The sequence below is a fragment of the Lolium rigidum genome, chromosome 1 (genome assembly GCF_022539505.1).
Source record: "Lolium rigidum isolate FL_2022 chromosome 1, APGP_CSIRO_Lrig_0.1, whole genome shotgun sequence".
NCBI classification, from domain to species: Eukaryota; Viridiplantae; Streptophyta; class Magnoliopsida; order Poales; family Poaceae; genus Lolium; species Lolium rigidum.
This window is the reverse complement of record NC_061508.1, coordinates 350,975,195-350,990,610: the sequence shown is the minus strand read 5'-3', so window position 1 is coordinate 350,990,610 and position 15,416 is coordinate 350,975,195. Positions and strand designations below refer to the sequence as shown.

At 43.0% G+C, this 15,416-nt stretch overlaps 1 protein-coding gene across 1 annotated transcript; it reads right to left on the bottom strand.

The window, feature by feature from the left end:
- Window positions 1-1,135: 1,135 nt before the first annotated feature.
- On the bottom strand, window positions 1,136-3,980 carry LOC124701769 (NEP1-interacting protein 1-like). Its single transcript, XM_047233874.1, has 5 exons — window positions 3,513-3,980; window positions 2,669-2,847; window positions 2,074-2,157; window positions 1,779-1,949; window positions 1,136-1,521 (listed from the first exon to the last, which is right to left on the bottom strand). The coding sequence occupies exons 1-5, from the start codon at window positions 3,676-3,678 to the stop codon at window positions 1,399-1,401; spliced, it is 723 nt and encodes a 240-aa protein (XP_047089830.1). The 5' UTR covers window positions 3,679-3,980; the 3' UTR covers window positions 1,136-1,398.
- Window positions 3,981-15,416: the final 11,436 nt, after the last annotated feature.

The following is a 15,416-nucleotide window of genomic DNA, read 5'->3' as shown; positions in this document are numbered from 1 at the left end:
TCCTTGAGGAGGCTTCGGATTGATCGCTGCAATGAACTGACTGGATATAGACAAGCTCCTGCTGAGTCATCAACATCGTCACAAACGAAACAGCTCCTGCCAGGTCTAGAGTCTCTGACGATATGGTTCTGTGACAGCTTGGTTGAGGTCTTCAGCATCCCTCCATCTCTCAGGAGAATGAAAATTTCGGGGTGCAGTAAGGTTAAGTCTAATTTCGGCAGGAGGGTGCAGCAGGCACACTCAGCATTGTCGATTTATCATGGGTCATCTAGTATACTGGAAGTCTCATCCTTATCATCGCCTGAAGCCTGGGAGGAGCACTTAGAAGAATTAAAATTAGATATGTGTGATGGCTTAACAGGGGTTCTCCATCTTTCCCCGTCCCTCAAGGAAATAGACATAAGGCGCTGTGATGGGTTGACATCTCTGGAATCTTGCTCGGGAGAGCTCCCATTGTTGGAGCTCCTTAAACTTTGTGACTGCAATACCCTGTCATCCCTACCAGATGGGCCGCAAACATACTCATCTCTCCAACGCCTTACCATTACAGAATTTCCTGGTATGAAGACGCTCCCTACAAGCCTGCAGCAACGGCTGGGCAGCATGCAGGAGGAAGACATAGATGCTCATCATTATGGAAGTATTTTTACACAACGGATTCATATGCTCTTATGAGCCAAAGTGGATTTTCCTTTGGAAGTATGTCATCTCTACATTGTTGTAGCGCTTTCTTCTTTTATTGCAAGAATAAGTTAGTGGGATTATAAACTCGTTTTATTGCAAGAATAAGTTAGTGGGATTATAAACTCGCATGCGTCGTTGCGGAATTCTTCCAGCACATACAACCAGGGAAGGGATCACTTGGAGTATAGCTATTCATTTGCAAGACAGCTAGATCCTGAAGTGTACGCCCCCAACCCCAAGACATACTGAAGTTGTGAGATCCGTAATCAGGGAGTGCTTCTAGCACTACTGGTTATCATTCCCAGAAGGAAAAAGTCCCAAAATATCATGTTCGTTAGGAATTTCACTATATCAAGTTACCAACTGATCGTCGAATGAATCGGTAATTCGGGTAATTCGGAGTCCATGCAAGATAGTACAATATTGTGATATGTAATATTACCAGAGAACGAAGCGCAAGCCGGTCCAGTGCTTTTTCATTTTTCAGTAGTACGTACTATATTACATTGATCGGGAGAGAGATCAAAAAGCAAAAGCAAAAAAACAAAAACTCTATAAATTTAGGGTTCGTTCTATAGATATGTCAGCCTCCTAGCAACAGCAACACAGGCATAGCGCGCACACACAGCATGCAAAGCAGCAACCATAGCCTCCTTTCTAATAACAGAGCACAGTTCTTCATCGATCGTCGTCCAGGATGGTGATCATGATGATCTAGAGCTTCCTCCTGCACAATGGGCACGACCCGTGTTTGATCAGCCAGCCGTCGATGCACGGCACGTGGAACACGTGCCAGCAATCGGGCAAGCTCCGCACCTTCTCCCCAATCTGGAAATCCTGAAAACCACCAGCAACATCACCAAAAAGGTCAGAGAACACATCATGTAAACAGAAGTTCAAAAACAAATCATGTAAAAGAAGTTCATCACTCTAAACAATCAATGATCTTCACAAGAAAACAAAATGAGGAAAAAAATCTGAGTGTTTACATGACAGAAGGCAATGAGGTTTAGGGGAGTAAAAAAACTGCAGAGAGGTTTATGCTTTGGGTGTTAGCGGGCTTAAGGGATATTGTGATTGTGTGATTTTCAGACCTGGAGGCAGACAGAGCATCCTGAAAGATCACCGACGGCGTTCCGGTTGTACTCCTCGGTGATCCTGTTCTCAGGCAGCTTATCAATGGACGCCCTCGGCATGCCGTTGGTGCCCTCGATCTCGAAAAGGTCAGGGGCCTCCCTGAACTGCGATGAGTCCACAGCATTCATCTGTATGTCCAAATAAACATGCAGGATACTCTTAGATAAAATAGAAAGTGCAGTAAATAATTTTAGAGAGTAGCTTTGCATCAACCATGCATGTATGATACATAATTGCAGGTGATGAACTGACCTGGCTCCGAACGACCCGCTGCACCGCCGGATCGACCTTCTCGCGAACAAGCCTGCCCGTGATGAGGCTGTAGATCACATTAAGCTGCATTTCCAGTAATTAAAATGTTTGCGTTAGGATCAAGCAGACCAGAAAGTTTCAGCCAACCCAAAGTTTGTTGCATCAAAAGACATTTTCATTCTGATATGCAACCTCAGAAGAATTGTGGTCAAAACATATTCGGATGAAAAGGATAGGTAAGTAAGAATGCACACCACAAACCACTCAGGAAATTATAATCCAAGCTTTGCATCGTAAAGCTAAGGAAAAAAAAAGTTGTTTTTTTTTACTTTGGGTTAAGCCTTTTAAAAAGGTGAGAGCACGTTTAGGGTTCTACAGCAGCAATGCAACATAAACACATCATTAGGAAGCGAAAGCCACGAGCACAATTAGTCAACGTAATTTAAGCAAGAAACACTGATACATCAACAGACAAGGAAGCCTAGATGAGCAAGCAAGCGCGTGCGTCAGTTGCGAGTTTGCTGTCCTACTCCTATCTACTTGCTGCCAACCATCCATTGATCCATGGATCAGGCATGCGGTTAAGGGCGCTTACCACGTAGAGGATGCTCCAGATCCCGGACCGGCGGGAGCGCCAGAGGCGGATGGAGGAGTCGACGACCTCGATGGACACCAGCGCGCCGGTGATGGCGCCGATGCCCGTGCCGCGGAACAGGCCGCTCTCGGTCGCGAGGCCGATCAGACCGCCGGTGACGGCTCCCAGGAACAGCCCCGCTGCACAAGAGATATGTCAATGTTCAGAAGATCAGTGTTAAGTACGTACAGATGAACAAGATTGCAGGGCATGTGGAGCAGATCAACCGAAATTGCACAAAGATCACACAGTTAATTTTGTGAACACTGAAAACTGAACTGGACCCGAATGAAACACCGCAGTGGACCTGAATGAATTGTTAAGAGCGAAATTTTGGGCTCGGTGAATGGAAATAAAACTCAGTTTTACAGGTGAAGAATCCGTTCTTCCGCAGTGGGGGAGAAAAAAGAGAAATTTTGTGAGCAAGATAGAAAGAGCAACGCCCGGATCCTGCCCCCGCACACAGGTCTGCATAAACATAGATGAGCATGGATGCTATCATCTACACATGCTCCCTTCTTTTCTGAACAAAGATCATCAGTATGAACTGAAGCTGGAAGCTAAGGTGTACACCAAAGAAACATCCCTGTTCTGCTCAGGCCATGGGTAGGAACCAAGCTGAAAGAGCGAAACAGGTACGCATCTCAAGAAATTAAGACTGGAGATGATACATCCGAGGTTCATATCGGAGACACGGATCAGCTGAAAACCCGAGATCGACCGGCAAAAAAGCAAATTAACGAAGAAACTGAGAGGATTTGAGCAGCCAGCAGACGGGAGGGAAGAAGCCGTAGTCCGTACGTACCGATGGCGAAGATGAAGGTGATGACGCCGCGGAGCACCCGCTGCATCATCCGCCTGCTCCCCACGGCGCCGCCCCTCCCGCGCCCGCTCCCGCCGCTCCCGCTCCTCACCAGCGACGCCAGCGACACATTGCTCGAGCTCCGCGAGAAGGCCCCCGACGGATCCATCCTTCCCCGCCTCAGAACCTCACTTCACTTCCTCCAATCACACACACAGACACAGACAGACCGATCGAAGAAGCTGGATGGTGTTTCGAGAGATCCGAGCAGGAGGAGAGCTAGGGGATCGATGTCTTGATGACGACGAAGCACTGGCAGTCGAAGAGAGAGGAGAAGAAGGGAGTGGAGAAAGGTGGAGCCTTTATGGCGCCAACCAACTCGTGACCGGCGCATTGAATCGGCGTGCGGAAGCGGTAGGTTTGGCTTGCCCCCGACGCCCGCCCGCATTGCCCTTCTTTTCTTCCTCACGAAGGCGGAGCTGACGGCATCCATGGCCGCGCGCCTACCACCTGCCCTGCCTGTGCGTGCGTGTCATCAATGGCGGCCGAGCTTTTACCTACGTGTCTCCCAGATATTTTCTTGCCCCGGAGCAAGCACATGCCGCCATCAATCAGTCGGAGCCAGGGGTGGATAGAGTAGATCGATCGGATGGATTGATTTCTTCGGGGGTTTTGTTTGCTTCTTGTGACTATGAAAGAAAGTAGAGATCATGCCGACTGACTTCTTATTTTGATTTGTTGATTGTGGGCAAATATTGTTAATTTGAATGCTCACTCTTTTGTCTTAGGGGCTAGCACCGGGTGCATCTCTTTGGAACTTCGGTACATAACGTAGATGTACCGTTACTTCTCTCTTGTGTTCTCTTGGACTACTTTTTTTTTTAATAGAACGATTTTGTAAATCATTCTAACCAAGAATTTATTAGAACTCAGTCGACCTCGAAATCGATGAAATTTTACTATGCTCCGTGCATCTCAGAATAACACATGAGGTTGCAATTTCTTTTGCGTGGGACATGGGGCTACAATTGCAACCACAAATTTATCATGTGCACGTAAATTACATATAAAATTACATGACTTATATTTTATGTTGTTGATTGTGGAAAATATTATTAATTTGAATGTTCACTCCGTGTCTTAAGGGGTGAAGAATTTGCTTTCTGTCGGGACAGGTCGGTGCAGTAGAGTGATGCGCCTGACAAAATGGAGGAAGAGGGTGGCCAGCCATCATCGGTCAACGGCGATGATCGGCATTATCCGTGGTAAAAGATTAAGCACCGATAGTGCGGGGTTAGCACCTGGTGCATCTCGTTGGAAGTTCGGTACATAATGTAGATGCAGCGTTACCCCTTCGGTTGTGTTCTTTACAACTACTGTTTTCAATAAAATAGTTTTGTAAGCCATTCTCGCTAAGAATTAAGTTAGAACTAAGCCGACTTCAAAATCGTTGAAATTTTTATGCTCCGTGCACCTTAGAATAACACATGGGGTTGCAATTGCAACCACGAATTTATCACGTGGACTTAAATTACATATAAAATTATCTCGCCGAGTAGTTGCTCTAGAAAAGGAGGAGCTGGTTAGGAAACCAAAATCTCCAGATTTGGACAAGGCTTTAACGCCCATCCACCAAGGGTAGATGCATACTCAGTCTTAGGCATGACACTCGCATTCGCTGCAAGCTGTCATGCATGAAGACTAACCTGGTTCAGAAACGTTTTGGTTGACACTGGCAGCCGGCCTGTCCCGAAAATGACTTGACGATGTGTACCATAAGACTAAACAGTACAGTGACGCTAATGTTGGATTACGTACAATGCAATGCACTGTAATCAATCTTAGAGTTAGGCTTCTTTTTCTCCTTTGACAAGTAATCATTCTTGGACATTTTTTTCCAATGGTTGCAGAATAATAATCGTGCGGAGTGTTTTTCAATACGAATCTAATGGTGTCTGTCAATTTGGTCTAACATAAACTGAGCCAGCCGAGAGCGAACTTTTTAATTGGATTAGTAGTTAGTGAAATCATGAATTTTGACAATCAAATTGTGTCTTACATGTTGGAACGGAGATAACAAAGGGGAAATACTTTGTAATTCCACGCACAGTGTGGGTGTTTGGGTACCATCCGTTTTACTTTTACTTTGAGATTCAGATAAAATGAAGAGAGAGAAAGAAATTTTTCCATCAAAGGCTAGTGGGAATCTCGAGAAATAAATCAACGGTCCAGAATACACCCGCAACCACACGACCTCACCAAGAGGTTGCCATGTTAAAAAAAATCGGAGTTGCTAGTTCTTAGCTAATTGAGAACTAAGTTAATTCTTAGTCAAGTCGTACACCATCCGATTGTATCATGAGTTGTGCACATATTAATTAGTTGCAAGTTGTATTGCAGTTGAGCTTTTTTTTTCTTCAGTTTTTCAATTGTAAATAGGGATGCAACTAAAAAAATCCAAACCGTTAGATTTGCTTTGAGATTTGTGCTAGTCACGACTTGCAACACGGGTTGCAACAAAATTTAGTTATGTCGTAACTAAATTAGTTCTCAGTCGATTGAAAATTTGTAGGTCGTATTTTTTTCCAAAAAAAATCCACCGAACTAGGACTGTCAGATGCAGAACCCCACACCTCGTTAAGGTCATATTGACTAAAAAAATGTGCAGACCCCATTAATTAAAGACGGAAGTGATAATCATTCATAATAGTACAAACAAACTTAAAATGTACGTAATAAGAATTATAAATAGTACCCTATTAAAGACGGAGTACAACATTGTGTATGGGCAAGGAAAAGGACGACAGTCAAATTTGAGGTCCTGACGGGAAGGATATTTGTATGAATCCAATAGAAGTTAAGTGCTGCGTATGCGAAACATTTCATATGGAAATTTTGCATAATACGCAATAAAATTTGAACTTGTGCGATGCGAGAATTAAGAGGCAGGACGAGAGTGTCTGTACACGGATTAAGAAGACACGAACCACCCGGATCATGTCACTTCACCAACCGATCAAATGATCCAGGACTAGTAGCACGAGCACTCACAGACACGCTAATTAATTCATAGTATTAGGAGACTGTCGACGGAAGCTAGGAGCGTCGTGGCGTCGTACTCGTCAGGGCCGCAGGTGATCACGGTCGAGGTCGACACAGCCTGCCCTCATCACAGCTGCTAGGTGAGCTGATCTGAGCCGAGTCGAGTGCATTAACGACTGACGGATGACGACCATTGAAGGAGATATGTTAGCAACGAAGCATGCTCCAAATAATGAATACCAATACGTATATCAAGATAAATGAATCAAACTAGCTAGCTCTGTTTCTTCTCCCCTTTTCACCTTTACCACGGTTTTGTTTTTCAATAGAGGCCATCGTGTTTGAAATTTCACGACATGATAGGTTAACGATGTTGTGTCCATGTTATAGTTATCTTTTCAACCTTTCATTTTCCATGATCATTTGCACTACCATTTTGATGTTTGTATTAATACGAAATGAAAGACTTCTCTGTAGGATTAGCATAGAAATATAAATGAGAGAAATTGAAAAGATACCTCTAGAGTTGATCGGTTACAAGTTATAATTAGAAATAATTCTCCATTGTACCATATGCTATCGATTAATCACAGTTTTATAATCAATTTTTTTATCGCAGACACATGTTTATTGTGATACTAAGCAACATGTGTAGGCTTACATAATTTTACCGTGATATACCTTGAAGTTAAAGAATATGTCATCAAATTATTTGAGCATGTGTCCTTCATATAGTAGATCAGTAGATGATAGTTATAGAGTAGAAGCTTGTCGCCTTAACTCTAGCCAATATATAGATGGGCCCATAAAAGATCACCATCACCATCGTAAGTTATGGGTATCCCATTTAAACCATATCACCTTCGCCAATAACTGCACGTCTTTTCTGGCATGCCATTTTTTCGAGATTGAATTTCCAATATGTTATCAATAGGATAGTATGCATCTCTAGATGGTTTCTTATTTCACAGAAAATTTCTCCCACGCTAAAATACTATAACTAACCATATGACCCTATCATGTCCACTATATATAGTAGCATGACTTTCACATATTATTCTTCGTCGATAAATGCTTCTTCGCCTGAGTTTGTAGACCTACGGCCTACGCGGCCATCCACCCGTGAAATGAAATAAAGATGAGTGGTGGTGGTGGATCAGACACGCATTATGTGAAATTTTAAAACAGTATTTGAATTTTTATGACTTACTATCGGTTAACAATATTGTGTCCATGCAGTGGCTACATTTTGTGACTTCTCATTGTTCATGACCATTTACACTACAATTTCAATCTTGGTGATACCATATATCGTGTAAATAGTGGTATTGTTAGGTATATTCCCTTCGTCAAGCCAGTAATGGGTAGGAGCCAACAAAGGAGACTAGACGAACGGTGGCTTTGTAAAGTGGGAAATAACAAGAGAAATTGAAAATTTATTTCGCAGGATAAGTGGAGAAATATATTAGGTCTTCTTAATCATCTAGACATCATGAACAATTAAGAGACGGCTGCATTCTCTACACGTGTACCTACTTTATCATGTACATTGCAGTATTGTACCTTCGAAACAAAAAAAAAAGCGACACCGAATAATTTGAGCATCGGTCTCTCATCTATCGTCGGCGGATAAATTATAGTAGTACAAGATTTTCTTCTTAGTAACTGTAGCTATCAATAGATGGGTCCCATATAAAAGATCACAATCGTTGTGTATATGGTGTTCTATATGAGATCCAATTTTTGCCCATAACTTGGCATGTTTTCCGACATGTTATTTTCCCAGGATTGAATTCTCGATCTGTTATTAATAGGAGGGCCTTCATCGCATGGGTGCGGATGCATGAACCCCTTAGATATTTTTTCCTCCCAAGCTGAAATATCTACAACACCTCCCCATCACACAAACATTGTAATATCAGTACGATTTTCACAACGAAAATAATTAGAACACTTCATGCTTCTTAGATCGAGTTGGTGACCTACCTGGCCATCTACCCGTGAAATGAAATTAAGAGGAGTGGTGCATGAATCAGACACGTACGTGTGAAGATCACATGCAATGCAATCTTCCTTTAGATCGATGGTGAAGAAGAAGCAGGGAAGCTCGCTCACATGCAGCAGTCAAGTAATCGTATGCATGGTCAACTTAATTAATTGGGTACATTGTAAGGAAGCGCCTACTGTCGCGGCGAAGATTTGGTGCACATGAGCATCAGTGCTCCCGTTTTGGAAATATTTTATAACTATATTTTTATGTATAAAAAATCATAAAAATTATTCCATGAATATATACATATGTCATGAATACTCGTGTGAAATGTTGGTAAAAATATGTTGTATCTTTAGCTATAGAAAAAAAATTATGGATGTGTATAGGGACAATTTTGTCAGAAATTTATCTTTTTATATAGTTCATAATACAACATATTTTCTTCCGAAATTTTTACAGCACATTCAGAAGATTTCTATGTATGTGCAGATTTAAGCTCATTTTTTGTGAAATCTTGAAATATGTTTTTTTAAACCGGGAGCACTCGTGCTCATGTGCCAAAGTCACTTTTCGGTACTGTCGAGCGAGGTCTTCTTAACTTTTCGACCGAGTGTTCTTTCTTAGTGGAGGTTAAGTCTTCAGATTTCTGCATCATCGCATAGTTTTTGAGGTCCCACGGATAAAAAATTTAGGAACACATTATTCTGGAAATTATGCTCGGTTATTTACAAACTCATCGCCACGGTAGTGTTTTCTATGTGTAAAATCAAAATGCACCCACAATGTTACCTAATTCATTCAAATAGGAACCCACTTTTAGTTTATTTGACAATTTTTAGTTTTTGTTTCTCAAAATTCAAAGTAGAAACCTTTGGATGGGAAACCCAAAACTGATCCCAGGTGCATATGCACCCGGTATATACATAAAATATTTTAAAAAGTTAAAAAAATTAGGAAAAAAAAATTCGCATGTAGAGGGACATATTCTATGTGCCCACTTAAAGTTTCACATAAAACCGATATTCTGTGTGCCCTCTGTAGAAAAACAAAAAAAATGTCTCAACAAATATATTATTTAGCACCAAAATTTATCTTTTTACACAGCACACAAAATTACATGTCGGTTTTTTCTGAAATAACTTTGTGAGAATGTAACCTGTCAAGATATAGACGAGACATTTTTTCTTATTTTTTTAATATTTTTAAATAAGTTCAAAATACATTTTAAATAAAGGATGCATATGCACCAGGGTGTAGAAACACCCTGTCCCCTTCGGATGAATTAGAAATGGGTTACCAATGGATGAATCTCACTTGACATCCTAGTTATATTTTGATCCTCTTTCATCTTCTGCTGCATGCTCTGATAAGAAAAAAAAACACAAATCACACAAGAGAAAAATCATATACAAGTTAAGCCCAACTTATGGTCAATTTAAATTGAGCCTAACCAAGAATTGAAGGTCCATTGATATGCCTAATTTAACCAAAAGCTATCCGCATTAATTACCCTCATCACTCGTTGGCACAAACCCCCAACCCAACCAATCGAGCATCGCAGCCGCAGTGATGCTGCCATCACTGGCTCACTTTCTAGCCAGCGCCACCAAGGGCCACCTTCGTAGAAAAATACTACGAAGGTGAACTATATATGCACTCCGTCATAGTATTTCTGGTGTTTTAAGATCATGATATGTGTTCACGAGGTAGAAATCTGTTTGTGATCATTGCTTTGCCGCAGTCATCACGAGTAAAAAGTGGACACTTGGTCCTGTAAGTTTCAGCAATGCACACGAAGGGATCTTTTCTCATTTTATAACGTCTACGAAAGAGATGAGTAGTGCAGGCGCAAAGCTCAGCGAAATAGTCATTAATGACCGTTACATGGGCGAGAGTGGTTTCAAGTCATGCACAGACGAACCACCGTGTATCCCTTCTGCTATTTCTTCTTCGTCTCTTCAATATTCTTCACGACAAGCATCCAGATGATATCCTCTTTCTCATCATCGTCAATCAAATCTTCTATGTTAGAATCATCCAACAACGACAAGTCCTCAGAAAAGAACTCCATCAATAAATTCATGGAAAAACTCATTTAAAATGTTTGTGATTCATATTTTTACAAAAAAATTGATTGCAATTCTAACTATAAAAAATAGACATGATAAGTTAACAATGTTGTTTCAATGTTGTGACTATCGTTTCCATCTTTTACTTATATGACCATTTAGACAACAATTTTGATGTTTGTATTACCATATTGTGCCCATGTCGTGGTATTAGAAGGTACGTTCTTGTACGTCATGGTAGTGATGAAGAGGAGGCAACGGAGAAGAAGATGTGTCGAAGAAGAATGTATGCAAACATGAGAGGCGCGATGACTTTGTTGAATTGGAAATAAAAAGAGAAAATGAAAGGCTCCTTTGTAGGATTAGTACTGAAATATAAATGAGAAAATTGGAAAATATATTTTTGTACTTTCCTTTAGAGTTGATCCGTTACAAGAATTAGAATTTTTTCTCCAATGTAGACATATGCTAAAACACAATATTTAGAGTGGATCGCACACGTATATGTGAAATTTCAAAACAATATTTGGATGTGTATGACATAACGTTAACAATATTGCGTGCATGTGGTAGAAAAGAAACCATAGAACTCCCCATGTTATATTTGTGAATTTTCATTGTCCATAACCATTTACACTACCATTTCGATGTTGGCACATATTGTGTAAAGAGTTGTATTATTAGGTATGTTCTTACGCCAATGCAGTGATGATGACGCAACAAAGGAGAGACTTGAGGCATGGCGACTGCTAAGTGGGAAATGACAAGAGCAAGTTTAAATTTTCCTATCTAGATAACATGGGGAATTAGGGAAGACTGTATTCTGTACACGTGTATGAAAATGAAACATTGAATAATTTAAGCATGTGCCTCATCTATCGTTATTAGATTGAGGTTAGTAATACTCCTCCGGCCCAAATTAATACTCCATGCGTCAATTAATTTAGGCTGGAGGGAGTATGTGATTTTCTCATTAGTAATGTTAGCCATTGTTAAATGGTTCCAATGCATATGCAACACCCCTATCGTAGTATATAGTGTTTTATTTGTAACGAATTGTGGTAAGTTATTCAGAACATTGCTACCTGCTAACTAACACCATACGTGTGCTCATTCTGAAGAAATTACAGTTGCATATAAACTGTCACATAGACAGGATACTCTACCTACAGTCATCCACTGGTGGAAAAATGGCCTTCGGTCGCGGTGCGCAACTGCCATTAGTCGCGGTTGCGCAACCGCGACCTATTATTCGCGACTAAAGGTCCCCCCCTTTAGTCGCGGTTCCTTACGAACCGCGACTAAAGGCCCGTCCACGTGGGCGGCAGGCGAGCGCCAGGGCGGAGGACCTTTAGTCGCGGTTCTGCTCGCCCACCGCGACTAAAGGCCGCCGCAGGTTTAGGGTTTTAGCCCCCCCCCTAACCTGGTTCCCCTAACCTGGTTACTTTTTAAGTTGTATTGTTTTATTTCTTTTGTGTTTTATTTTAATTTTGAAGGAGTTTCACATATTCTATGGTATACATGCATGTGAATGTACAATTTCAAACAAATTTGACATTAGAACCAAAAAGAATTCAAGAGGAATATACAATAATATATATTCAATATCGGACGACCACATATACAATTTTGAACAAGTTTCCATACATAATTTATAAGTGCATATAAAGTTCTACGTCCTCTACATAGTGTTCTCCTCTAGGATCGATGACTTGGTTCGCCAACCATCCAGCTAGTTCCTCTTGAATTGGTCGGAAGCGAGCTTCGGAGTAAGCATCGCCCGGAGGTTAATCCTCTTGAGGTTGTTCTCGGACGGCTCCCGCTCGGTGGTGTATCTCCGGATCCTCTCACAAACATAGTATCCACATAGATTGGTCCCCGGTGGCTGAATATCCCCAGTGCGCAGTCTTTGCCCTTTTAAATTGCAGCTCTTTTTTAAATTCACCGACCTTTTGATCTACGAACCGTCTCCAAACCCTACGAGGCAAAGAAAATTAAATGAACAAGAGAGTTATTAATAATTACTTTTGATATTAGGAAATGATGAACTAAATAGGCCGATCGATATAGAGCGCAAATGAATGAAAATAGTTACTTTTGCATCATTTTTCTCATGTCGCCCCAAAGCGCCGAATCCATATTCAGAGAGTCGTGGACGAGAACTGTGGAGTTATGAATTTGAATTACTAGCGTGAATCCAAGTGGAACCTCGTGGACACGATACACGCACAGATCATGCATAACTCATCGATTAGCCACATACCATGCATGGAGTAAACAAAAGAGAATGTGCTCAAGACAGAAACACTCACCCAAAATGGTAAGGAAATAGAATATCACTTTTGAGTTCCTCGCTTTGTAAGAAACCGCCACAGGTCCGCCTCCACGTCCCTGGGGTGGTGTTCTAACGTATATGAATTAACGATGTGTGGGTCAATGAACCCAACATCATGGATGAGCCTTATTCGCATTTCCCGCTTCTTCAATCTGCATAATAGCGTACACACAAGATAGTTAGGACAATATATATATATATATATATAGTGCAGGCAATGAACGAGATGGGGTAGAAATTAATAAATCACTTACAGAACATAGCAACTGATGATAGATTTGTCGAGCTCGCGCAGATTGAATGAGCTGGAACAATTCATTCCGTTGAATTGTTATAGAGTAATGTTTGAAGTGATGCTCAGGTCTAACATCCGCATAAATATAGTCTCCGGCGTTTTTAAGTTTTATGTAACCCTTGTACCAATTTAGCAGTACCTTTCATTTGTCGAGGTAGATCCTCTTCCTGCGCAGGCTCGACGAGAGGACCATCCTTCACATATCCAAATACTACGTCCTTCATTGCCACGTCATCAAGGCCTAATGCTACACGAAGAGTCAGACCTAAGTCTGCCGCTTGTTCTTTGGCTTTCGCTACAGTCAATCCCTGTGCTGCCGCAGCTGCTATGACATCATCCCCTTCGTCCTCCGGACCTGCGGCTTTCACTATGAGCGGGGGGATCGACTGTTTACTTTGTTTCCCGAGCTGGGCAACTTGTTTCCCCCTTTCTAATTTTTTCTCGGCCTCCTCCAAGGCTTTCTTCTCCCTGCATCTCCGCCTCCTCCTCGCTTCCTCCCGAACGTGAGTGCACGTGCTTGCCTACGAAGTTCACGTTCATAGTCGTCGTGGAGATTCTTCGCGGCTTGGGACGGTGTGTTCAAAAATGTCTTAGCCCACTTCTTTTGCTCATCAGAAAATACTGGCTTGGGCTCGCCCTCTATTTTCTTCTTGCAGCTCGCCTTCCATTTCTCTAAATCAGCAGCCGCGCCCGCCTCGACTTCCTCGGTACTACATTCCCAAGACCTCTTGGTGAGAGGCTTAAGTGATGGCTCTGGTATCTTTGTGGTTGCGGTGTACGTAAGGGTCCGGGTTAATAACCCAGGACTGCTTCGCTTCGCTTCTTCGCCGGAGGTGGATTGGGGGCGGCGTCCGATCACCCGCCGGACGAGGACCGGGGGCGGCGTCCGCTACCCGCCGGAGGTGAATTGGGGGACGGCGTCGGCTTACCCGCCGGAGATGTAGGTGAGCCACCACCACCACCACCGCCGCCGCCACCACCACCGGAGGGGGGTGGACTTGTTTGCCTTGGCTCCTCCCCTGGAAACTTGATAAACTTCTTCTGCCACAGAATGAACTGGCGCTTGACATCTCCAAGTCTTGTCGCCCTTCAGGTGTAGCAATGTCAATGTCCAGGTCCTCAAACCCTTGGACTATCTCCTCCACCGTGACACGAGCATAGCCATCCGGAATGGGGTTGTTGTGGTGGAGTGCTCCGTGTGGTAAAGCACTCGCCGGTGGCTACCTTCATGGACATGTTCCCGATAGAATAATACGGATGACATGCTTTCATCTCCTTTATATCGTCCACGGGGTAGCGAGGAGGCTCCGGTGCAGTAACTCGACCACCGGATGCTCCGGTGCAGTAATTTCGATCGTCGGTGCACCGGCCGGTGAGGCCTCCGTGGAAGCCACGCCGCTTCTTCTCCGCTGGCTTCCGAGATCCATTGGATGATCTTCATGCTGCGCCCGAGCTGCATCTCTTTCGGCTACTAGTACACTCACGGTTTTCTTCATCACATCCATTTCCGTTACCAGCTTCGCCACAACATCTGCATCCCGATCCATCTTTCTCTTACGGCTTCTGTAACCGTACGGGTCATCGTTCTGGGGGAACCCTACTTTCCACGGAATGTCCCCGGGCATGCCTCGTACACGTCCTCCGTGTTCAGGATTCCCGAGGGCTTTTGTCGTGGCGTCGTTCTCTCTCGTTGAACTTGATCCTCCCCTCTTGAGCATCCCTCATTGCCTCAATAAGCTTTTGGGTGGGTTTAATTATTTTGCCCCGATAAACACACTCCCCGTCTCCGGGTTCAGCCGATCCCCCATGCCCGTACCACCAGCTTTTGGCCCTTGGGTCCCATCCCTCCGTACCTGGACGGATTCCTCGCGCCCTCAGCTCGTTCTCCATCTTCTCCCACCTAGGCTGCCAAAAGCGATACCCTCCTGGCCCCATAATATGATTGTACTCCTTCTTGGCCGCATTCTTCTTATTTTTTTCGACATTTCAAGGAACTCGCTCCGATTTCTTTTGCTTCACAAATTCTGGCCAATCATGTTGCGGTTTCTCATATTGTCCTTTGAAATCCGGAGTCTTGCCCTGCTTGACAAAGTCATGGGCTAGATTTTGCTTGTATTTCCGGAATGCGTCGGCCATCTTAGAAAGAGCGAACTGTTTGACTAGCTTGCACCTC

What these genes read in the sequence shown, in the direction of transcription:
- LOC124701769 (XM_047233874.1), bottom strand. Translation starts at nt 3,678, where the DNA reads ATGGATCCGTCGGGGGCCTTCTCGCGGAGCTCGAGCAATGTGTCGCTG. An exon ending in TCTGGAGCATCCTCTACGTG is followed by an intron (nt 2,158 to 2,668) that starts GTAAGCGCCCTT and finishes CTGGAAATGCAG; the next exon opens with CTTAATGTGATCTACAGCCT. An exon ending in GATGCTCTGTCTGCCTCCAG is followed by an intron (nt 1,522 to 1,778) that starts GTCTGAAAATCA and finishes GGTGGTTTTCAG; the next exon opens with GATTTCCAGATTGGGGAGAA.